Source organism: Mesoplodon bidens, assembly GCF_964165515.1.
Source record: "Mesoplodon bidens genome assembly, chromosome: 1".
Classification (NCBI taxonomy): Eukaryota; Metazoa; Chordata; class Mammalia; order Artiodactyla; family Ziphiidae; genus Mesoplodon; species Mesoplodon bidens.
Genome location: NC_138176.1, coordinates 203,116,296 through 203,142,736, shown reverse-complemented (window position 1 = coordinate 203,142,736; position 26,441 = coordinate 203,116,296). Strand labels below are relative to the sequence as shown.

The following is a 26,441-nucleotide window of genomic DNA, read 5'->3' as shown; positions in this document are numbered from 1 at the left end:
GAGTGTCTCACGGTGCCTAGGCTTCTGTACAAACAAGGTGGCTCATGTCCACGCCTGCTTCCCTTCTGGGAGCCTGAGATTTGGGGATGTGCTGGGCAGAGCCTGCGTATGTAACCAGCACCCAGTAACACATGGGAGGCACTGAGTCTCTGCTGAGCTTCTCGGACAGACAATGCTTCCTACATGTTGTCACAACTCGTTACTGGGGGAAGACGCATGTCTTGTGTGGCTCCACTGGGAAAGGACCTTTACAGCCTGGCACCTGGTTCCCTCCGGACTTTGCCCTATGAGCCTGTCCCTTTCACTGCTTTGGCGTATTTCCTTTCACTGTAGTAAAGCTCAGCCATGAATATATGCTGAATCCTGGGAGCAATTCCAGAGAATCACTGAACTCAGTGAGGCTGGTCCCAGGGACCCCGACACAGCTGAGTCAGCTGTCCTTGAAGAACCGAGAGGTGGTGAGGCCTGAACGAGAGCAGTGAGGTGGGAAGGATAAGGGAGGGCTGCGACGGGGCCACGGAGGAGACTGTCAGCACAGCCTGGCACTGATGTGGAAGTCGGGGCAAGGGAGAGGGGACTTCGGAAAAAAGACTCGAGTCTCTTTTTGGGTAATGCAAAGATGGTGGTGCCACGAACAGGAGGAAGAACAGGTCCGACAAGAGAGTGATGAGTTCCGGGACTTCCCTGGTGGTCCCGTGGCTACGACTCCGCATTCCCAAGGCAGGGGGCCCGGGTTCGATCCCTGGTCAGGGAACTAGATCCTACATGCCTCAACTAAGAGTTTGCATGCCAGCTAAAGATTCCGCACGTGGCAACGAAGATCCCGCGTGCTGCAACTAAGACCTGTCGCAGCAAAAAAAAAAAAAAAAAAAAAAAAGACTCCACACTCCCAATGCAGGGGGCACGGGTTCAATCTTTGGTTGGGGAACTAAGATCCCGCATGCCGCATGGCATGGCCAAAAATAAATAAATAAATAAATGATAGAAAGTGATGAGTTCAGTTTGGGGCATATTGAATTATCGGAGCTGGTGGACATACAGGTAGCATACACGCTCATCTTCTATCACTAGAATGTAAGCTCTGCCAAGACAGAGGATTTACTTCTGTTTTGTTTACTGTTGCTTTGTCACTCCAACCAGCACCAAGAGCATTTCCAGAAAAGGGAGACCTCAGTGGGAACATGCCTGGCACATGTTAACAGGCAGTATATCTGTTGAAGAAACAATGAATCATAAAATAGAGATGAGAGTGGGAGCCATCTGAATGTCAAGGGAAAGAGTATAAAGAAAGAAAACATAGAGGCCTGAATATAGAACCTGGCAATAAGAGATAAGAATGGGGTTGCAGAATTAAGAGAATCCAATTTCAGTGTCACTCACCAAAGTCAAAAGAACAAGCCTTCAACACGGTCGAATCCTGCAGAGGGGCTGATGGATGAAGGCAGGAAATCGATCAGTGAATCAGCAAACTGAACAAACCCACTGGTAGCTTCCAAGAGAGATGTCAAAAGCAAGGGCTTAAGCTTTAAGGGGTGAATCACTGGTAAGGAAAAGGAGGTGGCAAGTGAAAACTATTCTTTCAAGAAGTTTGGAGTTGAACGGAAGGAGAAATGGGAGCAACTCAGACCCTGGCAGGACCAGGGATGGTTTAAATACACGCAAGAAGGAGCCCTTCAGTAGCCCACCCTGTAGTGAAAATCACTGATAAGGGTCTTGGATGTTCCAGGCACTGTTCAAAGCTTTGGAAATACAGCAGTGAACCAAACAGAGTCCCTGCCCTCAAGAAGCTTGAATTCTGATGGGGAGCTGAGGGCAGCAGGCAGCCACTCTAGCAACATAATTAATATGGAAGAAGCACTGTGGCGTCATAAAAGAAACATGGGTTTTGGAGTCAAGCTGGTTCCATTTACTAGCGGTGATGTTTTTTCATCTATAAAATGGAGCTGATACCTATTTCAGAGTTGTTCTGTGAAAAGTAGATGAGATAATGCATGAATTCACTTCTTAGATAGCATCTAGCATGGAATAGAGGCTGCATGAATCTCTCTTACCAATGGCATGAGATAATATATTAGACAAGGCACCATAGTTTAAGTGCAAGCTTATGCTTTGCAGGAACTGGAAAAAGGAGCATTAGTGGGCAAATCACTATCACAACCTGGAAAAAATGTTCTTTGAGATTCAGTCTTTTTACTCTAAATCTTCGGATATTTAGTAAGTTTGTTCCTTATGGGTCCAGGTACTAAAGAGGGTGTGTACTGGACGACAGACAAAGAATCTGGTTATGGAAAAGGTGTTTGTCCCTCATTGTGTATTAACTAATCTGGATTTTGGTGTCTCAGTTCTCAAGAAAGGGATCTAGATGAACTGAAAGAATTAGTTTAGTGAAACTTAGAAGACAATTCTCTTCACAGTGACTCACCCAGGGCCCGTGCCCCAAGATGTCCACCTTGGGACAACCTGAGAACTCTTCTCACTTCTTATAATAATTCTAGAAATAAGGACTGTCCTCCCTTAATACACAGGATGTTTCTTTTTTGTTGTTGTTGTTTTGTTTTGTTTTTTTGTGGTACGTGGGCCTCTCACTGTTGTGACCTCTCCCGTTGCGGAGCGCAGGCTCCGGACGCGCAGGCTCAGCGGCCATGGCTCACGGGCCCAGCCGCTCGCTCCGCGGCATGTGGGATCTTCCCGGACCGGGGAATGAACCCGTGTCCCCTGCATCGGCAGGCGGACTCTCAACCACTGCGCCACCAGGGAAGCCCCAGGATGTTTTAAGTATGGTTAACAAATAGCACCCCAAATCCCTGCAAATACGCACAATGCAGACACGTACTCAAAATCAAAAACACACATTTGAGAAGGACAGGCTTTAAACCAGACAGAATAACTGCCTCGCGAGCTTATGATACACTTCAAGTAACTGTAGTGTGAACACAAATTTATTTCTAAGAGCTAATAAAAAAGAATTTCTGTACCAAAAAACCTCCTAGTAACAACCTAGTGAACCACGTTACTGAATTTATAAAAATAGGATCCAGGCACCTTAAAAGAAACCTCTTTTCTGTGGGGATGTGGTCAGCAATTTAGCCTTCTGAAAAGTAAGTATGCAGAAGCTGAAAGGGGGTAAAAAGTAAAGAAAACTTGAGAAACCAGAGTTTGGCCATGGCCTGAAATACAAGCATTGAAGGCATCTTCTCCTTGGTGAAGGGGTTAGAGAACGAATGAATGAACGTCCGTGACAGCCCAGGGCCCTGAGCCACAGACACTTACGCGGTTCCATTTCTCGGACCGAATGGAGCCCTGTCTTCACTGCTGACAGAGTAGACATCATAGCACTCTTTAATCTCATCTCTCAAGTCCAGGGGGATGGAACAGGATCCATTTCTGACTCTCAGTTGCCGTATACGTGGCACCCCTAAGAGTAGGTTCTCGTAGTAGATGAAGCTTCGGTCGTCGCCTTCAGTTCTGTTGCTGGGTTGCACCTTCCAGTAGAGCCCATCCAACAAAGCGCCTTCTGCAAACTGAAAGCAAAGGCAACGTTTTTGAAAAACTCTAAGCTCAGAGGCTGCCTTGCTCCTTCCTGGAATGTTTGTGTGACCAACAGTTTGGCAACTCTGTGAACAGCGTAGAGTGACAAGGGTGGGTTTTGCTGTCACAGAGACTGGACCTTGCTCCAGTCTTGCTCCGTCATTTCCTTGCTAGCTGTGAGGCCTCGAGCATCTGTAATACCTATCTTTTGTATGGTGGCTACACCTGGCACAGAATGGGCACTTCATACATGGCGGCTCTTGATTTTTACTCTAGGACTAAAGGCTGGGGAGAGGGTGCAGTTTGCAATGAACCCATAACCATGATCAATTCCACTTTCCCTTATTAAAGCAGCATCCCACGTAATCAAGGTTCACAATCATTGGAGAGGAAAAGATGAGAGTTTTGAAAACCAGTCTGCTATGTGATGGATCTTTTAATTGTCTGGATTATTTTGTCATAGGGTGAATGAACTCTCTAACTTCTCACGCCCCTCCTCCCCTCCATTTTTAGAGTACGGCATTCATTATCACAGAACCGTATATATGTGAGCAGTCTCCTGTTAGTTAGCCTATAGGAAAGACAGACCCAGCCATTTCTCAGTGTCTTATCCTCATCAGACAATCAATAGAGATGGAATGATCTGCCCCCTTGAGGTGGAAAAGATTCATATTATACAAGTGTGGTTTTGGATGTCAAGTATTTTCAGGCAGTATTTAGTATATTTAGGTTCTTGTGATCCAGTTCCTCTATCTTTAAAATCAATAGCTCTGACCCCAGGGTTTACTAAGAATTTTAGAAAGTATTTCCCCAGAAGGAAGTAATCATTTCCTTTCCAATTTCCCTCCCCATTTTCTTAGATTCTGAACACATCTTCCAGATCAGTTTAATATTTTCCCTACGGTATCCCTCATTGCTTATCCTCTAATACTAATGTTGGAATCTGTGACAATTTGGGGTGGGCTGGGTTGAATTTTACATTAGAGATCTTTGAAAGAATGTGCCTGCCTTGTATCAGGGGTACATTCCAACACCAGCAAAGAGACAAAAACAAAAAACAAAGCAAGACGACACACTCAAATTCTGCTCTTGTGGGCCTGAACTGAATTTACGAAGCCAAATGAACAGTTTTCAATAGCAAGAGGTCATTTGCAAATACCTTCCAGAAGTCTTCCACTGAAGAAAGAGTTTTAAAGTTAGTCTTCTCCGTTTTGGACACCGGGGTGTCCAGGAAGAGCTGGGACATGATCCGGGTATAGTAGTACACACTGGAGCTCATCATCCCATAGGTCACTGGAAGACAGAAAGAGCCCGATGAACTCTGCCAGGGACCCTGCACACACACTCACACGACCCCGGCGGACGGGCAGAGAGCCATCCCGCCTTCCTTCCCTGCACCGTTGTTCCAGGATCCATGCCCAGCTCTCTGGCTTATACAAGAAATGCATTAACACTGGCTCCCATGAAACACAACTGGCTTACCACTGAGCACCGGACTCAGATCAGGTGCCCCCCCCTTGCCACCTAGGACCCCCAAGACACCCTTCGCCTCCTCCTCCCCCCACCTCCCGGAGCACCCTCCCTGCCCGAGAGCCCTACGCCCCAGCAGACGCCACGCCGAGCCCCACATCCTCCGGCTGTGTACCTGCCACCCCCTCTGCCTACGACGGCGTGGGCAGCCCACTCTCGTCTTGTTCCCACATCAACTCCCCATTCTCGTCTGCCCTGCTCTGCACCCTGAGGCTGACCCCTGCAGACCGACTGGACTCCCCTGCCTTCTGGTTTCCGGTGCATTCAGCCCACAGGAGGCCACACAGGAGACCTGGGGGCCCGAGGAGAGAGAGAGCTGGGTTTGCTCTCCCTGCTCCCATGCCCTCACTGCCTGGGTGCAGTTTGCTGGGGACCCTCTAACGGTGGCCACCGCTGCTGGGGGCATTTCTTCTCCCCAAGCCACACCAGGTTCACACCACGCCATGCCCTGCCCTTGTCCCTCCAGGCCCGGAGGTAGGGACCTTGCCCCAGAGCCTCATGTCCCTTCTGTTGGCTCCTATAACCCTGCCGCCACACCTCTGTACACGGTCCTTTCGTTGAACTTCCACAATGGCCGCTGTGAGTCTCCCATCTCTTTCCTTCTGGGATGCCGACTAACAGACGCACCTGCCTCCCATCCACCTATCAGCTCCTGCGTGGCACACTCTAAACTCAAGCCCTACCCCTGACGTGAAGACTTGCTGATCTTGCCAGCCCATTCTGAATGGTCCTGGAGAAAGGTGGGGAGATCACATACAGGCTCAGCAGGTCACAGGAGATCAGGCTTTGAGTCTGGGTCATGCCTCTTACTTGCTGTATGAGCTGTACAAGTTGCTCAGACTTTCTAAGCTTTAGTTGCCTCTTCTGTAAGGAATAATTAGCTATCTCATGGAAGTTTTTGGTGCTTAAAGAAAAAATAACTAAATGGGACTTCCCTGGTGGTTTCAGTGGTTAAGAATCCGCCTTCCAGGGCTTCCCTGGTGGTGCAGAGGTTGAGAGTCCGCCTGCCGATGCAGGGGACACGGGTTCGTACCCTGGTCTGGGAGGATGCCACATGCTGCGGAGTGGCTGGGCCCGTGAGCCATGGCCGCTGAGCCTGTGCATCCGGAGCCTGTGCTCCGCAGCGGGAGAGGCCACAGCAGTGAGAAGCCCGCATACTGCAAAAAAAAAAAAAAAAGAATCCGCCTTCCAACGCAGGGGATGCAGGTTCGAACCCTGGTCGGGGAACTAAGATCCCACATGCCGCAGGGCAACGAAGCCCGCACGCTGCAACTACTGAGCCCGCGTGCTCCGGAACCTGTGCGCCACAACTAGAGAGCCCGCGTGCCGCAAAGCAGAGCCCACACGCCACAACAAAGACCCAGCACAGCCAAAATTAAAAATAAATAAATAGATAAAGGAAAGAAGAGGCAGAACAGCATTTCTTAAAAAAAAAAAAACTAAACTAAAAATTATCCAGTACAGTGGCTGACACTTAAATGTCCAATAATGGTGGTTCTTCCTCCTTAACCAGATCGCTACAACATTATCTATTAAAAATTTCAGCACTTTAACAAGTGTTGTCTTATGCTGAACTCTAATGATTGCAGGTATCATACGCTTTGATACCTACAGTTAGATGACAAAACACTTCAAGGGGAGGGAAATACTTCCTTTTATGCTTCTTTTGACCACAGAGGTTTTATAGGTCTTTCGACCACAGTTCTCAACACCCAGCAAGCAATGAATACTTAGCTGATTCTGTAATAATCTTCAGGCAGCATACAATGCATTGTAAAACCTCATATTAAGTGATTTGGGGATTACATCTTTCCTTCACCGTCCCCTTCCCTACCCAAGCATCACAGAGAATTAAGATTAAAAGAGAGGAGTGGATACTAGTGATCCAGACACAAGTGTGTCTGTGAGTCCATCTGGAGCAGTCGGTCAGTGAAGCAATAAACACACACAACCACAGGGCTCATGTGCCGCACCTAGAGGGGAAGGGACCTCTTCCAGTCCTCACAGTTAGGTTCCATCACCTGTCATCCTAGGACCCACTAATTAGGACAAGAACACTCCTCTTCCAGTGTTACATGACCTGTCACCTCTTAAAACTGCATCGGACTGGAGTTCAGGGCTTGGACTTTTAATCCATTGACAGGACAAGGTGTTGGACATGAAGATGAGCAAGATGTGATCTCTGTCCTCAAGAAGAGGAGCTCATGGTGTCCCCAGGGGGAGCACTGCCCAGCAGCTCCCACAGAGGGGTGGACAAGGTACGATGTGTTCTGCAAAGGCCTTCTTCAGATCCACAGCTGATACCCTGCTAAAGAGGAGTCGTGAAGGCTCCCCAAAGCCGACTAAATGATTATTATATTGATTTTTGGAATTAATTTTAAATTGGAATTTTCTTTGGATTGGCTGGTTAATGTACATCACTCTTAATTTTTTTTTACCTGTGGGGTTTTTTTGGTTGTTGAAAAAGACTTATGACAAATTATTTAAATTTTTTGATTTATAAATATGCAATATGTATGTATTTTAGCCACTGATTTTAAAATGCATCTCCTTTATTGTCCTGTGCTTTTAATACTGATTGCTTTTGAAATTCTCAGGACCTGTATGGAATTTAAGAGCTTCACTGAAAGGGAAGGGATACATCCTCTTGGCCATGCAGTGCCACCTGCTGGACATCCAGAGAAACAATGCCACCTAGTGTTGAAGGGGGTGATGATTCTAACACCTTCAGTCAGCTAACGTTAACTCCGTCCCTCCCTTGTGCCAGGCAGTGGGCTAGTCCAAGGGATATCTTCAAGTGACAGCTCCACACACTCCAGGGGTCAGCTGCATCATGAGTCCAGCTAGGCTGTAGCTAAAGGACGCCCCGGGATTTGAAATCAGAACGATTTGGGTTTGAGTTTAAGATTTCCTTCACCCTTAAGTCAGCCTCTGTGTTCATAATTGTGGGTCTCGGTATCTTGGGATCTTGGACAAGTATTTAATTTTTCTGAGCTTGAGTTTCACTATCTAGAAAATGGGAATAATAACATCTAAGGCTTTGGTGTAGTTCACTGGGAGAAATGTTATGTGAACACAGATTTTGCATACTGTTAAATGCAATAGAAATGTAAGACTGTTAAATCGTTTCTCCTTTCAGTCCCTGATGGGCAAAGCCCACTTGGAAGGTAACATACACTCTTTAAATGAACTGAATTGTAAAGAAGAAAGTTACATCATGAAATAACCATAAACGAGGATCAGAAAGGAGAGGAAAATATTTTAAAAATATAAGGTAAAGGACACATATATCCTATGTGCATATATTTTTTTCTGCTATTTAGTCCTTGTCTTAACTCTCAGATTCGATTTTCTATGAAATAAGCCAGAATAAAAAACATTATCACAGCATCACCAACTAATCAGCATGTAAACTAACTAAAACTATCTTAAAACATGGTCTCATTTAAAAATAGGCTATAGACACCATTTTATTCTTAATATGGCTGAAAAAATACAGGCTTAAATAATAAAAGCTATATAAAGGGGACTGCACTGTATAAACTCCAGATCAGTGGAATAAAAAACAAAGAAAAAATTTCCAATGTAACAAAAAGAAAACGAGAAATGAAAAATAACAAGAAAGTGTAAAAGAGAGGAAAAAATAAGATGGCAGAAATTTGACAAAAGCATGAAATGTAAAGAGCTTAAACTTACTAGATGATAAAGTTTAAAATATTGGTTAAAAAATTTAAAAATGTATCTTTAGAATTTTTATGAGACCCATTCAAAATGAAGTTAAAAATAAAGGAATGAGAAGATATATATTAGATATACAAAAGGTGTTAAGTGGTATTGCAATCATCTGACAAAGGAGATTATAAGGTGAGTATTGAGTTAAAGAAAAAGATTATCTTGTATTGATAAATGATACTTTACACAATGATATAACTATAATGAACTTTTATGTATTGAATAACAATATCAAGATATATAAAGCAACGTCTTCTAGTAATAGAAGGAGAATTACCAAAACCACAATAGCAGTTAGAAACAAATTTATCTCTCTCAATCTTTGACAGAGAAAGAAGATAAAAATGACCTCGGGACATTAGGGGTTTTATAATAGAACATACGACTTAATGTATTATATATATATCAAACTTTATACTGTATCAAAAGAGATCACTCACATTCTTTTTCAAATATCCATGGAAGATGTAAGAAAATTAATCATATTCTGGGCCACAAAGACAACACCAGTAAATCCCTAAAATTAAAAATCAACCAGGCAGGTGTCCTTATAAGGAGATGGCCATGTGAAGAAAGAGGGACGCAGGGAGAATGCCCAGTGAAGATGGAGGATTGGAATGATACCGCTACAGGCCAAGGATACCAGAGATTGCAGGTAAACTACCACAAGTGAAGAAGAGGCAAGGAAGGATGCCCTACAGTTTTCAGAGGGAGCACAGCCCTGCAGGCACCTTGATTTCAGACTTCTATCCTCCAGAACTGTGAGAGAATAAATTCTTGCTGTTTAAAGCCAAAAAAACAAAACAAACAGAAACCTCCAAAACAAACAACCCCCTCCCAAAAAAAGCCCCCCAAACTAACCAAACAATAGTTTTTAAACCACAAATGCAGAAAATTATTTTAAAAGGATGAACAAAGATAGATAAAACGGAACCATTTAGAAATTAAAAAATTTTTTTCTGTTAGTAACTCTTGGGCCAGCCAAAGAGGAAATCAAAACTGCAGCACAAATATACCAGATATAAAGACAGTAGGACCAAGGTGCCTTGGTCCCAGTATTCTAGGTCATCTGTCACAGAGGGACGCCATCACGTTGAACAGGAACCCTGGCTGCTCTGCGAGCTCTGTGTTGTATGGTATCCTCACAGGGACACAGTGGAGATAAAATAGGAACAGATATCTCAAGGGATTCTACGAACTAAAAAGTGCTATATCGAGGCAAAGTGCTATTCAGAAACGAAAGAAAGTTGAGGCTTGCACTGTTTCAGTTGTCCTATTAGGAAAAGTTCTGTTTCTGAACGAAAAGAAGTACGAGTGAACACGCGAGAAAATGAAAATGGGCCAAGTCGCCGACATTTAGGGAGAACATCTATGTGCCACCTCTGAGACGTGCCTACCAGCAACCCTTGCTGCCCCCTCCCCTGCCCCTGCACTGAGGGAGACAAGTGCGTGATCGTGTCTGACAATCCAGCGTGAGGGGCACGTACTATGGGAGGGGGCTGGTTGATAAAGGCCTCTCCGTAGATCTGGCTCTTGAGCTGACCTTGAAGGATGAGGAGGAACTAAACAGACTGACAGGAAAGGGACAGCATAGTCCAAGGCCTTTTTGAGACTCGTAAGTAGTTTGATGCGGTTGAAGTACCAGATATTCCCAGGTCGGAAGAAGTAAGCAAAGATCATACAGTGAGAGACTAGTCTATCATGTAAAGATTTCAAACTTTATCTCGAAGGTGAGGTGACTATAGCATGTTCGATGAAAAGAGTGACCTGATTTAATGTGGTTTCAGAGACAGCAGTCTGGAGCCAGGGCCTGGGAGTCCTAAAGTCCAGACGTTGGGTCCCATCCAGTCTGTGTTCCAATGGCATTCAGAGCCATCATCTTAAAATTTAAATAAATCTTACCACCCCCTACTTAAAACCCTGGCTTCCCCTTACCAAAGCCTACTGGACCTGTAGGGTCTGACCCCTGACCTTATCTGACTCTCTCCAATCACTATCTTCACTCCGCTTCTGGAATGTTCTGAGCTCCTTCCTGCCTCAGAACATTCACTCACACAGTCTCCTCTTCAACTGACTGGCTCCCATTCTTGCTTCAGGCCTCAGAGAGGCCTTCTCTGTCGGGGAATCCTCTTCCCCAGCTGTGTTCTTTCTCATCACTAACCACATCTAAGGCCAGGGCTATATATGTTCTTAATTAAATTACTAAACAGTCCATTGAATCAATAAATGAATAATCCAGGAGAGAGATAATAAAGATTAAAAAGAGGGACAACAGCAATCTACGAAAGAAGACAGATTTGAGAGGCACTACAGAAGAAGTACGTGGAATGATCCCACGAGAAGAGAGAGAGAAAGCATCTAGGATGATGCCCAGGTTTGGGGAGAGGATTCATGGGGGTGACGTTAATAGTAACCCAGATAGAGAACGTGAGCAAAGCATGTTTGGATGGACAGGATGAGTCCAGGTTGAGAAATGTTAAGGGTGCCCCTGAGATGCACCGGTGGAGAGGTCCAGTAAAAAACTGGCACAAGATTCGTGGTCCATGAGAGGCCGAGAGGAAATTGGGAGCACCAGCGTACAGGACCCGTTGAAGCTGCAGGAAAGATCCCTTGAAGAGAAAGCCAAAGACCCAGTCACAGAGAATCGTCTGTCTAAATGCATTTCAGAAAGAAAAAAATGAAGAAAGGGAATAGAGTAAGGAGGGATACGGGAAGAGAGGGAGTCACAGAAGCCAAAGAGGGAAGTTTGTAGAATGCCAAATGTCTCATTTGGGACCACATGAGAGAGAGAGGCTAAAAGGAGCCCATAAATTTGGCAGTTAAGACGTCCCTGGTGACCTGGGTGAGGGCCTTTCAGGAGGCAGAGTGAGGCTGCAGAATAAACCAGAGAGCTGAATTAAAATGATTAACACGCCCAAACATTTTTTTTTTTTTTTTTTTTTTTTGCAGTACGCGGGCCTTTTCACTGTTGTGGCCTCTCCCATTGCGGAGGACAGGCTCCGGACATGCAGGCTCAGCGGCCATGGCTCACGGCCCGGCCGCTCCTCAGCATGTGGGATCCTCCCGGACCAGGGCACGAACCCGTGTCCCCTGCATCGGCAGGCGGACTCTCAACCACTGCGCCACCAGGGAAGCCCCACTCCCAAACATTTTAATGCAGTTTTGGTTAAAATTCAAAGGTAAGTAACAAGTTGTGATGGAAATCTTTGAGGGATAGAGGTTGTCAACACAAGTGCTTTTGTGAATGCCTGCCTGTATTAAGTAGTGTAATTTTTTTTTAAAACAAGAGAGAAGAGCATGTAATATTTACACAGAAGTTACCACGAAGAAATAAAGAGAAAGCTATGCACGTGGAGTAAAGGCCATGTTTAAAGTAATATTTATATATGAATATACATTTCTTGTTATTGTAGTTTTTGTCCAGTACTGAAAAGGACAGAGAGCTTTCCAGCCATAGTTGGTCTTTAGCAGTTACTTCCCATGGACTGTAGCCTGTGAACTTAAGACTGCACGTGAATTCAAAGAGCCATGTACCACAATGTTCATCGCAGCTCTATTTACAATAGCCAGGAGGTGGAAGCCACCTAAGTGTCCACCGACAGATGAATGGATAAAGAAGATGTGGCACATATATACAATGGAATATTACTCCATGGAATACTCCAATGGAATAAAAGGAAACGAAATTGAGTTATTTGTAGTGAGGTGGATGGACCTAGAGTCTGTCATACAGAGTGAAGTAAGTCAAAAAGAGAAAAACAAATACTGTATGCTAACACATATATATGGAATCTAAAAAACAAAACAAAACAAACAAACAAAAATGGTTATGAAGAACCTAGGGGCAAGACGGGAATAAAGACGCAGCTTAGGTGCACTGTTTATGAGAATATCAGAACCAGTTTATGTTTGTGGTTTTGGGAAAAATTATTTGTCTTGGGGAGAATGTTGTGGAGGTGAGGGGAATTGAGTTGGGGGTTATTTTCTCATGTTTTGGGTACATTTGGAACAGTGACAATAAATGTGCCCTCTTAAAAAAAAGGGGGGGACTCTGATAAACTGGAGGGAGTTTCTATCAGGTGGGTTGTTCTAAGGCATGTCTCCGATCACATGATCAACAGCTGAGGGAACTGGAAAGGTTTAACCTAGAGAAGACTTGGAGGAGATTGAACGTCTGTCTCCAAACTTCTGACGGGCGAAACTGGAGGAGAGACATGAGAAAGGTCCCTGGTATTAGGCTGGCTTAGAGAGTAGAACTAAGACGGGAAGTCAGATGAGGACAGGCTTTGGTTTTGCATAAGGAAGAACTTTCTAACACAGCCACAGAAAAATAAAACGAACTATTTCAAAGGAGTCAGTCCCTTAACCTGGAACTCTTGCTCAACTGCAGGCAGGATGACTGACCTTTTGGGAAGGATGCTGCAGGGGGAGTTTTAGCATTCAGTGGAGGTTTGAGCCATGACTGCCAAGATTCCTTCTTACCCAGAGATTCTACAATATTTTGAAAAAAAAACTTTGCCTATGTAAAAAATGTAGCTGATATAAGAAAAAGTGTGATGATGAGTGTGAAAAAGAACAAAAAGCATAAAAATTCTAAAATAAATAAGAAAACACTAGTTAGTTATATGACAAGCTTGTTTCCTAAAACTCTAGCTATTCAGTTTATTTATCTGGCCTAGTTCCCAAACCTGGTCAGGGCATCTGAAAATTCACTTCTCTGGGCCATATCTGGAAGGCTTTGATTTAGTAGATCCAGGCAAACTATAATTATAAAAAAAAAATTCTCTTGGTGATTCTGATGTTCAGGCAATTTTGGGGAACACTGAAATTTTAGACTTATAGGAGTACCTATATTTTGCATAAAATCTGTGTATGAATGTATGTGTCATGCTCGAAAAAAATTAGTAATAATAATGATTCTAATCTACCTGTTAAAATTTAAGGCCACTGAAGTTTAATATTTAAGCACCATTTCTACGCTGGAAGCAAACTTCACTTCAGCATTTACTCTAACAGCTTAGAACATAAAAGTTAAAAAATATCACATCTCTTGCTTAATAACTTTTAATGTACTGAATAGATCATTTCTAGGTTTTCAGCATTTCTTCGATAACATGCTTTTCAAAGTAATGAGATTCCTTCCTAAACAGACAACAGAAAGGTTCAGAAAATTAGGAAGAAAAAAGCAAGAAAACGAATGTTGTTCATACATATATACTTTTTAGCTTAAATAACTTCTTTTTTTTTCTTTTTCTTAAGTTCCCACTTGGATAGTCAAATTCTCAGAAAAATGTGAGAAGAAGTCATGCCCTGTTTGAGGCTCATTAAGAGCTTACTAGTATTAGTAAAAATCAGTGTGGGGATATTAAATACATCAATATTCAATTTCTTAAAATTACAAATATCAAAAGCTTAAATGTTTCCTTCATCTTTTATGTTCAACTTACACATCTTCTTATAAATCTAGTAAACAAAAAACATTTTTAAAGGAAGCTTTTAGCACTTAGTCAATTAAGTTCAAGGTGGTCCATTTTAATGTAATAAGAATGGCATTATTAAAGTATTGATTAAATCATGACTCTCTCCATTTACAAAGAACGGAACTCTTTCCACGGTTGATGTTGGTTTTTAAGCATTTCTAAGTGTACACTGTAAGAACAAACTCCTTTCCCTGAGGAATATGCTAAGAGGTCCTGGTGGTCATACGTCTGCTTCCTGTCTGTTCTCATAAAGGGCTTTAGAGAGGACACAACAGAACTCCATCAACCAATATCCTCTGATTCAGAGGGTAAGTCCATTGCCCGTGACCTTCCGGACTTTGAGGCAAACGGTTTCTAAGGCTTGTTTCTGGCTAAGGCATCCCTCCCCTCCCAGTCAATGCAGGAATGTATTGAAGAAGAAAGGAAAAAGAAAACAGAAAGAGATGAGTCTGCAGGAAGTTTCCTACAGAGTAAAAATCTACGATTATTGAAGATTTGGAAGAAATGATTAGTTAGAATGAAGGCATCCACACAACACATCTGAATCCAAAAAAAGGGGACTTTTAAATATAAATAGACATAAAAGCAATATTAGGTGATATTATTTGTATTTTCTGAAAGTTAAACTTGGAAAATAATTCCTGTGTACACTTTACATTAACTGATGTAATAATAGTGATGCTGTAATTATTGTTAAGAATCTAATACAAAAATCCTTTTACTTGGTTACTTGGTGTCTGGCAGGTCACCCTGTGCATCTCATAGTGAAAATGGTCACAACTGACAACAAACTGGCCAATCAAATAATGCCGAATTTTGATCATTGTTTACCAGAGGAGAGAGGAGAGCTTTCCCAGATTGTGAATTGGAATTGATAACAGAGAAGAGAACTTCTGAATTAACCGGTACTGATGCATCTACAATTCCTCTTAATCATAATTTTGACAGGTCAAATATTTTCAAAACTTTTCCTCTAGTGGAAGAAAATGTTCTACTTACAGATGCACAGGACTATGAGAAAAAGGAGATATGTGGCCAGTTCCCGTAAAACACTTTTAAGGTGTTTCTCTCGGTCAGTGCTGCTTTCCTCCATGAGTCTTGTTCCCCAGAGACCTTTAAAATAGTAATAAAAGATGTCATTTTATTTTTAAAAAACCTCATGAATGGCAAAAGGAAAAACACATAAAAAACAGTATACCTTTAAGGGAGATTCTCCTGGATTTTTTTTTTAGCCTGCTCTAAAGGCAACCGAGAAATGGTTTTAGCAGGAGTACCCTTAATTTAGGAATACATCAGCCTCTACTATCCCCGCAGATGTGCAAAACACAAGGCAATGATCTGATCATTGTCTAAACTCCCAACCTCATTAGAAAATATCTTAGTAAAAATTTAGAAAGAGAAGAGGAAATTTAGGTTTAATAATTATGCATGCACGTCAGTCCTTCCTATATGTGGGAGGAATTACCGTGTTACTAAATTAATTATCCTTGTTAGTACATGATGTAACGTTGCAAACGATACTTTTTAGGTCACCCCTGATGAAAAGAGGTCCTGGTTGGAGCACCATTTCATTATGGAAACATCTATCAAGCTTCTAACACACTGGTGTAAAAATCTCTGCTCTGTACCCATTTTTGCCTTTTAAGAAATTCAGTGCTGACTGATGACACTAAACATGCTTAGCTGAACAGTTTTTTAAAATTCCAATTAACGTATGATTTTTAAATGAAAAGCAACAAACTCATCCGCCTTCTCTCTCTCTTTGGAGAAAGGGTAAAAGCAGCAACCGTGCTCCATATTTTAGCAGATGGAAAAAGCGTTGGGCCGGCTGAGCGAAGATGACATAAGCCATGGTGAGCTGCCTGGAGAGAGATCCCACAGTTGTGGACGCAGCCAGCAGACAGACATGGTGGCCGTCCAAACCCCCGCTAGTGAGCAGTGTGGTCACGTCACACTGCTGGTTACTTGGAAGAGCCTTAGTGTTTTCCAAAAAAGACAAACCACTCAATTCTTTCTGTTAGATTAGGTCAGCTGTTAATGGCAAATTGCCTCACACTTCTATCCCACAGACTTTAACCCCTTCCATCACAGAAACTCACAGAGCCACTGATGCCACAATCCAGCCACACAGAGAACAAGGGGAAAATGGTATATGGTCTTGCACTTGGAAGAAATGACTTCATTGCTAGTGTTTATGTACTTTTTAAGTCTTATAATCATACATTAGTTCTACTCCTAAATTGGGGTATTTCCTTTACTTTTCTTCTTTTCTCCCAAATTTCCTTCAGGAAAAATCAGCATCTGCCCTCAAAGACACTGGGTTACGCGTCCTAGGTTTCACCACGCCGAAAGGGGAGCATGACTTATGACCAGGTTTGCTTCTGCCAACACCTGGTGGTTGTCAGGGGATTACTCACTCAGAAGAAATGCACCAAGCAGAATGTTTGCTCGCTGAAACTCCATCATAGTAAAGAATTATTACGAACGTAGGTGACATGGAAAATTACAGCTCAGAATAACACAGAGGCAGCCAAATATTAGGCTCAGTAGCCCTGGACAAAACCACACCATTTCTCTGGGCGTATTTCTTTTGGAGGCCAGGCCTAAAATATACACATAAGTGGAAATTGCTAGTCCCTTGACCATCCGGAGAGACTGTTGCCTTGTCTCACTTGGTCGGTGATTTCACTCTTTCCCATGGTTTATAAACAATTATGCAATAAGGAAAAGTCATGGTTCTTAATATCTGCAAATGGTTTTGCTTGACCTATAAACAGAAAACACCAAACTCCTATCGAATTTTCTTCAGGCTAAATTTGCAATGGTCTATGGCAATTTAATTCTAGCCCTTGAATGAAACATTTCAAATGAAAAGAAACAAGCCCTTTTATGTATATTTTATGTGACTATATTTCTATGCATTTACTTTTTTCTAAATTTCTCTAGCTACCTCCTCAAATACTTATTGCTTTACAAATGTCATCCAGTTTCCCCACTGGGTGTGTATGTAGTAGGGTCCGTCTTAGGATACAGGGATCCCTTCACATCCTGATGGGTGAGGAATGCTGCATCCACAAACGGAAAAAACAGCTGTCCTGTAGCCAACTACTTCCCATGTTTAGTTCTCATCAGGGATGACAGAATAAGAATGCTGAAGTGGCAGCGTTCACGTCCAAAATGGGAGCATTCTTCAAAAACAACTGTTGTCTTTTCCCGCCATCATCCCAGCTGAGGAGGGAGTACCTCCAGGCACTCACGTTCAGTACATAACGTGTCTCCATCTGTTAGGAGAACATGATATGAGGGGACACCGGACAATATGCAATTTCCTTCCTGTGTAAGAAGGTGCTTAGTCAATGCTGGAGCCCAAAGTCAGAGCCCATCACCTCAACAATAAGTGTTACTTATTAATATGCATACGGGAGAAGTCTGAGATGGGTAATCCAGAGCACCAAAAAGGTCTCCAACATAAATGACTGACTTTGGAAAAAAATGCCATTTTGCAACTCTTTTATCCAAATGCTTCCAAACCCTTTTTATTTTGAAATATATAAAAAAAATCACAAAGAGAGAACGATATAATGAACTCCCATGTACCCCTCACCCAGCTTCAACAGTTATTAACTCAACACCAGCCTTGATTCGTGGAAACCCTCACCCACTCGTCAATTATTTGGAAGCTAATTCCAGCGATTGTATCGTTTCACCTGTTACTATCTCAGTTCCATGGTAGAAACAATTCAGTGTGGCCCCTTTGCCTCACACTAACCCTGTCCCACCTGAAATACATTAATGCGCTACGCGCTGTGACTCGCTACGCGCTGTGACTCACTGATCGTGACAAGGTGCAGTGTGGAGGTCTGGAATCCAAGCTGTGTTCAGAGGAAGGGTCAGACACTTAGGAGCTGAGAGACCTTACCTAACGCCATGAGCCTCCACTTCCTCATTTGGAAATGAGGTTAACAGTGCCTCTCTGTGGGGTTGTTCTGGGAATTAGAAATATTATGTGTACAGCAATAGAGTGGCGGGAAGAGGCCCTTTTATGGCTTCAGAAACAGGTCCAAATCTGAAATGTCCTACTTCTGACGCCTAGTTCGTCCAGATTTCAGAATAGCATGGAGACCCAAATCCGTATGGACTTTGAAGTCATTGTGAATAGCCTGACCAAATTCTCATTGCACTTACATCATAAAAGAATCCTGTTTTCGTGCTTAGACACATGTGGGCCTTGCTTAGGAAGATAAATACAATCCTTCTCCATAGTGATTTGAATTGCAGGGACACCTTCAGAAAGGGAAGTGACTTTTTACTATTGGTCCGTTTTCTACAGAATAGTCAGTTGCTACCTGATGATACTGAAGCTTGAATCTCAAATTTCTTAGGCAGCCCCCTCCTGAGATGCAGGCAGGTATGTGCCACAGCTAATGGCCACATCTACCTGCATATTCCACAGACAACTCATACTCACATGCCCCAAACTGAGAGTTCTCTTTTTTTCCTTTCTCTAGAAACCTATTTGCCCTGTGTGGGTTAATGGTACCAACCCAGAAGCATGGGTTTCATCCTAGAAGAGGCCCTTTTCATAACCCTCACATGGAGTTGGTCCACAATTCTGATGGTTTCTCTCTTTCGTCTAGCGTTCTTTCATTCCAGCTCACAATGCTCAGTTGCACTGAGGATTGTCAGTGCAACTGACACTTTATCACTTTATCACCTTTGTCACTTTATCCTGATCTATTCCTCCAGTATTTGGCGCTATGCACCTCACCCCATTCTCTACATTCTTGCTAGCATCATCTTCAGATTGGCATGATATCATATCAGCCCCCTGCTTGAAGCCCTCACTGACTCTGCCTACAGGAAAAAGTACCAATGAGCTACAAGCTTGCTTGGTCTTACTTCTCTATTTTTCCCTCCTCCAGCTCCCCCGTGAATCCTTCAAAACATAACTCAAGATTCACTTCTTCTAACCTCCGCAGGTAGAGCTGGTCCTCTCTTCTTTGGGTCCCTCCCACAACTGGGACCTGGCGTTGCAATGACTTACTTACACTTCTCACCCCCCTACTAAACTCCAAACTCCTTGGGAGTTGGGATCTTGTATTATTCATCTCTGTATCCCTAGTACCTACCACAAGGGAGATGCTCAATAAATGTTTGTTGACTGCACAAATTCTGTTACTAGCATAGCCTTATCACACCCCGCAGAGTAGCAAGCCTCCCTCAAAAAAAATCCCCATGCAATGAAAATACAAAATCTCATTTGTTCACAATTATAGTGCAAATAAAAAGGGAAAAGGAAGCAATTATGGAGTGAGGGTTGGATTAAAAATAAAGGGAAAGTCATAATAGCCAAAAGGTAGAAACAACCCCAGTGTTCATCAACTGATGAATGGACAAACAAAATGTGGTATATACATACAAGGGAATACTATTCAGTCATCAAAAATGAATGAAGTTCCGATACATGCTACAACGTGGATAAACCTCGAAAACGTTATACTAAGTGAAATAAGCCAGATATGGGAGGACAAATACTGCGTGATTCCACTAATATGAGGTACCCAGTACAGGAAAATTCATAGAGTCAGAAAGCGGAAGACAGGCTGGGGGTGGGGGGAAGAGGAGGAGAACTGGGAGTTATTGTTTAATGGGCAGACCTTCTATTTGGGATGATAAAAAAGTTCTGGATATGGACAGTGATGATACAATATAGTGAATGGGAGAGGAGGTATGTATTTGTTATAGCAACTTAGCCCACCCTGACCAATATAGCTAGTTCTTTATGATTTCTCCAGGAAAACAAACAAAAAACCAACCAAGCATAAAGGTCTGAAATAACAAACAGAAAGTGACTTCAGTAAACTGATACATCCATAAAACACATTCAACTTCGGAAATTCAGAAAATATGATAACTCATGTAGAGTCTCAAATTTTCTCTCTGCATTAAGAAGCGTTTGCTAAGAAAAAAGTAAACAAGATCACTGGGTTGGAGATACCTTTTAGTTTGAGCAGTCTTTCAATCTTTCAGCCATCCTTTGCTTCTTTCGGTGCAGGCCTTCATCACCCCTTCGCTGGCTGCCTCCTACCTGGTCCTCCTGCTTCCCTGTCCCCTTCTGCAAGCTCTCCTGCCCAGCACACTGCTTGACTCATATTCCATTCCAACGTGCTCTGCCCCTGCTCAAAACTTTTCAACGGCCTCCTAATATTTAGGGGTAAATTCTTAATTCCTTAGTTAGACACAATGCTTCCCATCATCAGGTCTCAAACATTTCTTCGTTGCTATCTTACTCCTGCTAAGAGGATAGATCTATTTAGTGTCCAAGGACAGAAATGACCATTTGCTGTCCAGCTCAGATTCATGTCATTTAACAACAACACAGGGCATGCTGAAGCTAGAAGGGACCTTGAAGATTAGGTTCAACTCTTCCATTTTATAAATGAGGAACAGAGGCCAGGAAGTCTAAGTGAGTTACATAAAGTCACAAAGGTTGGAGACCTCCAGGGAAGCTCCTGACCACTCCAAATTTGAGTAATTGCTCCTACCTTTAGAAATTCCAAGTCACTCTCTCTTCTGACCCTGGGCACTACTTATACGATGTATGTAAGATTTTTGTCATCGGTATCCCAAGAGGGGGAAAAAAAATCACAACTCATTCATGGTTATTCATTTCACTTTTCTGGGTTTCTGTCCATAGGAAAATGGTGATGTGCTATTTTTTTTTCTTTTTTTGGTAGCACCTGGTATAGTCACTAATTATTTAACAAATGTTACTTAATAAGTGACAAGAGTATCAATTATATTTCTTCATAAAAGAAATAAAATAAAATTTATTCTAAATTTTTCTGTAAATAAGATTTTCATGATTCTATTCTCCTACTAATTAGACCACTGATAAGGTGTGACTAGAAGTTTTACTGTTACCTTATTCATTGTAAATTTTCTGAAACTTTTTTTAAAAGAGATAAACTTATACATACACTCATATATTTCATTTCATTATATTCCATTATTGAGTTTATTCAAAGAACATTAAGCATTATCAAATACTTAAGCTGAATTAACAGGATCATGACTTTCCATTATTTATTAACTTATAAGAAACTCCTCTCATTTCAGTGAATACTTTAAAAAGCACAATTAAAACAATTTAACAACCTTAAAGAAGTATGAGAGTTTTTTACTAATCTACTCACACAGGTTATTCAAAAAAGGATCTTTTGGTCCCCACCATGCTCTGAATCAAATTAACTAGCATAATCACTGTGCAAGAGTACCAAAATGTACACTTTTAGAATCTATGATTTAATTTCTATTTATGAAGCATTCACAACATGGCAGAGACTTGCTACGCGTTTTACGTTTCACCTCATTTAATCCTCCCAAGTCAAGAACTAAGTATTATGATTATCTCTTTAAAAAAAATTCAAAAACTGGGGATCAGAGAGGTTAGGCAATTTGCTCGAGGTCATGTAGCCAATATGTGGTAGAACTGGGTTCTGGTATAGGCCTGACTTGGTGTTAATCACGTTGCTGTAAAAACACCTGGATAGCTTTTTGTGCAAGATTTTCAAAACTGACAGGAAGAGAAGGGAAGGGCAATTTTCAAAAGAACTGAGACTGGAAAACTCTTAAGAGTAGAGGTTAAAGTCACTTGGATGGCAGGAGCCAATGCAACTCTTTTCCAAAGATGCCTCTGACAAAACTTTGCAAAAACAGGATCCCATTTGCTCTTGGAAAATTTGTGTCCTCTTAATAGGCACTGGCAATTTCCTGCCTTTTGGAGAGCTGGGTGCACCGAACTCTGACACATTTCCACACAGCTGGTATCTGATGACCTCACTGTCTCATTGGAATTTCAAAGAACATTAACTTAGTTATTTAAAAACATACTTTCAAGTTTTAAAAACAACATTAGCATTTACTTTGCAACTGTTTTAGAAAAATACCTAGACTTAGAAATGGCCGAATAACTGTTTTCCTAGACAGTTTATTCTATTCGTGGCGTTCTTAACAGCTCCCTCTCCCGCAAACAACCAGACACCGCCAAAACAACATCAATGACTATCCAATGACGCTCCTTCCACAACTAGGACACTGTACTGCGTACCCATTCCGGAAAGGGATAAGGGGCAACAGGGCATCCAGGACAGTGAAAGACCATGGGTACTAGCACATGTTTAGTTTTCATTTAGTGAAATTCGCAAATATGCAGTTGCAACCACCATTAGTTGCCTTAGAATATTTTTTTCCCTACAGGGAAAAAAAAAAACCCTCCAGATGTACCCCTTCGCTCTAATACGGCTTTCACTTATTTCCAAAGGTAAACATAAGCTGACACATCTTTTAGGAGGTATCCAATAAATTTGCACCAACAAGGGCGCAGTGGAATTCTGTGCTGGGTACCGGAAATAGAACGGAATTAGCAGAGGTGCGGAAGACGCTTCCTAGGGAGGCGGGGACGCAATGGGAACGCGAGCGGGAGCCCTGGAGAGCTGCCCTCCGCGGGCGATGGCTCTGGCGGCGCCCGCACTTCTGGTTTGTGCATCAGCCGCCGACGGTCGCGCTCTTACCTCGCAGCCCGCGAACCAGCCTCTCGGCCCAGGCCACTCGGGGCAGCTGCCCGTCCAGGGGGAGGTGGCGATGGAGCGGGTCCCCGCCGCCGCCGGCCGGGCTGGGGCTCGGTGGGCCCTGGTCCTCTCGCTGGCGCCGCCTCCCGTTCGGAGGGCCCGCGCTGTGGTAGCCCCCCAGCCCCCGGCCCCGGGAGCCCACAGAGCTCACGGCCGAGGAGGCGACCGACCTCCGGCTGCCCGGGCGCCACTCTACGTCCATCTCCACCACCATTCCCCCTTCTTCTCCCTCCACCTCCTCTTCCTCCTCCTCCTCCTCGGCCTCGAAGCCCGGGTTGTCGCGGCTCCACGCCTGCCGCGAGCACGACGAGAGCGGAGGAGATGGGGAGGCTGAGGCTCCGGCCGGGGGGTCCCGCGCGGCCGCCTGCCGGATGCGCTCCATCTCGATCTCCAGGCCCCTCTGCTCGCGGAGGCCGCCCGGGCCGGCGAGGCCGGCGCCCGCGGCCCGCCCGCCCGCCATCAGCCGGCCCGGGCCCGCCGCTCGGGGCGCCGGCATCCGCTTCGCGTCCCCGGGCTGCTGCGGCTGCACGCGGCTCGAGTTCACCATGGCGGTCACTGGCGCCCGGCGCGCCGTCGCCCCGTGCCGCGCTCGGCGCTGTCCGCCGCAGGAGCCATGTTCCTTTCTTCCCGGGGCCCGCCGCCTCCTGCTCTCCGCCCCCGAGCTCCCCAGAGTCCCGCGTCCCTCGCCCGCCCCCTCGGCCCGCCTCCCCCCGCCTCGCCTCGCCTCGCCTCGCCTTGCCTCGCCCAGCGGCCGCGGCGCGCTGCAGGGGGAGGCGCGAGGCAGCCGCCCCCGCGGCCGGCGCGCTGGACGAGCGGCGCCTGGGCCCGTGTCCCGAGTGCAGCCGGAGCCCTGGCGCCCCCATTCCGTTCGGGTGGAAGGGCTTCCGGAGCTGGCACTGCCTGCGCCTGCCTGAGAGCGTGCTTGGGGGTCCCTGCTGGCCGCCAGCCACTTCTGCCTCGGTTGACCGCGGTGCAGGGAGAGAGGGAAACCCCTTTATGCGACGGCGTGAACAAGCGAGATCCAGCCCGAGCCGGTCTGCAGCAGGGGCAAAGACCTTTCCTCCGTTTGAAAACTACCAGCAAACTCCTAACAGAGTCCTAGCGCTGACTTCCTTGGCCTTTGGCGCGCACACCCCCCGCCCCAATCCTGTTGCTTTCGGGAGGGTTTCCTGACTCTCTGGTTGGCTCCTCTGTCCACGCGTTGCGGGGACCCCGAGGATTCGGCCGCGGGGCTCTTGGATCGCTGATGCTCCGCAGAGCTCGACCGCCCCCTTCCCACCCCCTCCCCGTCTGTGAGTCCCGGAATCCCGCCTCAGGCTCCAGGTCCAGAGCTGTATTCCCGCTCTCCGGAGCACATCCAGCTGGACGCTCTGCAGTTGTCTCAAACTTAACCCATCCCAAGGGAAGTTTATTATCTTTTCCCTTCTTCTTTTAAGCCTGCTTCACCTCCTGTATCCCCAGTTGAGATCTGAGGCATCCTCACTCCCCAAAGTACACTTCTTCATGATAACCTCATCTGTCTGCTCTGCGCCTCCAACACCTCATTTCCCCCAAATTGTGTTACTTTTGCCCCACAAAGGTCTGTCTGATGAGGACCTCTGTTATTCATTCCTCTTGTCAATGATTTAGTCCAGGGCCCTTACGACTTGTTTTATTCTGCATTGGAACAGTGCATCTGTCAACTCCAGCATCATTCTTCACTTCTGGGTACCCGCTGTTTCCAAATTGGGTTCGGAACCAAACCTGCTTATGTCACATTGATGCTTAGACACCCGTGGAGGCTTCTGACAGCTTAAAAGGTAAAATTTAATTTCTGTAGTTTGGCTTGGTAAATTTTCATAATCTGCTCCTATATTTTTTTTTTTTGCTAGGGCTGTCGTAACAAAGTATCACAGACTGGGTGTCTCAGACGACAGACATTTATTGTCTCACAGTTCTAGAGGCTGGAAGTCTAAGGTCAAGGTGTTGGCAGGGTTGGTTTCTTCTGAGGTCTCCGTCCTTGGCTTGTAGGTGGCCGTCTTCTCCCTGTGTCTTCACATGGTCGTCCCTCTGTATGTGTCTATGCCTCAATTTCCTCTTCTGAGGACACCAGCCAGATTGGATTCGGGCCCACTCTAAGGATCGCATTTTAACTTAATTACCTTTTAAAAGACCCAGTCTCCAAAATACAGTCGCATTCTGAGGTACTCTGGTTGGAGGGGTTAGGGTTAGACTTCAACATGTGAATTTCTGAGGGGGACACAATTCAGCCCATTACACCTCCCAGTCTGCTTTTCCAGCATGGTTTCCCACCTGTGCAGCACCCATTGCCGCTTCCCTGTGCCCTCATGGCATGCTGCTCGTATTTAGGTAATCACGACCACCTGTCACCTAATCCTGTAACTTATCTATCCCGGTATCTGTGTCCTTCACTTAACTATGAGCTTCTCAGGGGCAGGGCTGATGCAGTCCATCAAGTCTCCTTCAGAAGACATTTCCTGCACACTGAATTAGGAGCTGGCATGTAGAGCACAGTATGACACAGCCCCTGCCCTCAAGAGGAGACAGACAAACCGGAAATAACTGTCCTGGGTAAGGGCTGCGATGCCTGTCATCTGAGGAGCCTCTACAGATGCCCGTGCCCCTAACAGAGCACTGCCAGATTGCATCTTCAGAGGATTCCCAACGGACACGTGGCCAGAGGAGAGCCAGGCCTGAGAAAAAAGAGCAGAATCTCAGCCAAAGTGTTCGCTGGAGAATAGGTCTAGTTTAGTTTGTTTTTTTTTTTTTTTTTTTTGCGGTACGCGGGCCTCTCACTGTTGTGGCTTCTCCCGTTGCGGAGCACAGGCTCCGGACGCGCAGGCTCAGCGGCCATGGCTCACGGGCCCAGCCGCTCCGCGGCATGTGGGATCCTCCTGGACCGGGGCACGAACCCGTGTCCCCTGCATCGGCAGGCGGACTCTCAACCACTGCGCCACCAGGGAAGCCCTAGTTTAATATTTTTAAAACACAATTCTCAACATCAGTGTGGCACTTGTTAAAAATACACATTCCACGTCCCCACTCCAACCTTATGGATTCAGAAACTGCAGGATTTCAGGCCTGACGTTTTGAATCTGCTCTGAGGATTCTGGAGCATCCTAAGTTTGCAAAGAACCAGTATGTTACAAATGCATGGGGTTTCATGAAACATTTCCCTCGTATTCCTAGTGCTTCACTGTCACCAGTGGTGCCATCTTCTGCAATCCCAGGCCTAGAAGAGACTTCAGTGGTCTTTGAGTCAGACTAACTCTTTGTCTCGTGCCTACACTGTGCTACTTCTGAACCCCGGTTCAGTTCCTACTCTGCCACTTCCTAGCTCTGTGACCTTGGGCAAGTGGCTTTACGTCATTGTGCCGGAAAATGGAAATAATAATAGTGTTCACCTCACAGGGTTTTTGTGAAGATTAGGTGAATTAATGCATGTAAGGCATGGGGCACACTGCCTGGCACATGGTAAATGCTCAAGTGTTAGCATTATGAGCTCTTATAGCTTACTTAGGATAAGTATTTTCATCTATTA

At 44.6% G+C, this 26,441-nt stretch overlaps 1 protein-coding gene across 2 annotated transcripts in view; it reads right to left on the bottom strand.

Annotated features, from left to right (window-relative positions):
* The window catches only part of PKD2 (polycystin 2, transient receptor potential cation channel), a 52,263-nt gene extending 28,721 nt beyond the window's left edge, over positions 1–23,542 (bottom strand). For both annotated transcript variants that reach the window (XM_081229982.1, XM_081229983.1), the window contains exons 1-4: positions 22,844–23,542; positions 15,270–15,383; positions 4,688–4,821; positions 3,271–3,521 (exon numbers count right to left, since the gene is read on the bottom strand). In XM_081229982.1, coding sequence (XP_081086108.1) covers positions 3,271–3,521; positions 4,688–4,821; positions 15,270–15,383; positions 22,844–23,447 — 1,103 coding nt within the window. In that variant the 5' untranslated portion in view covers positions 23,448–23,542. The remainder of the gene's footprint in view (positions 1–3,270; positions 3,522–4,687; positions 4,822–15,269; positions 15,384–22,843) is intronic.
* Positions 23,543–26,441: the final 2,899 nt, after the last annotated feature.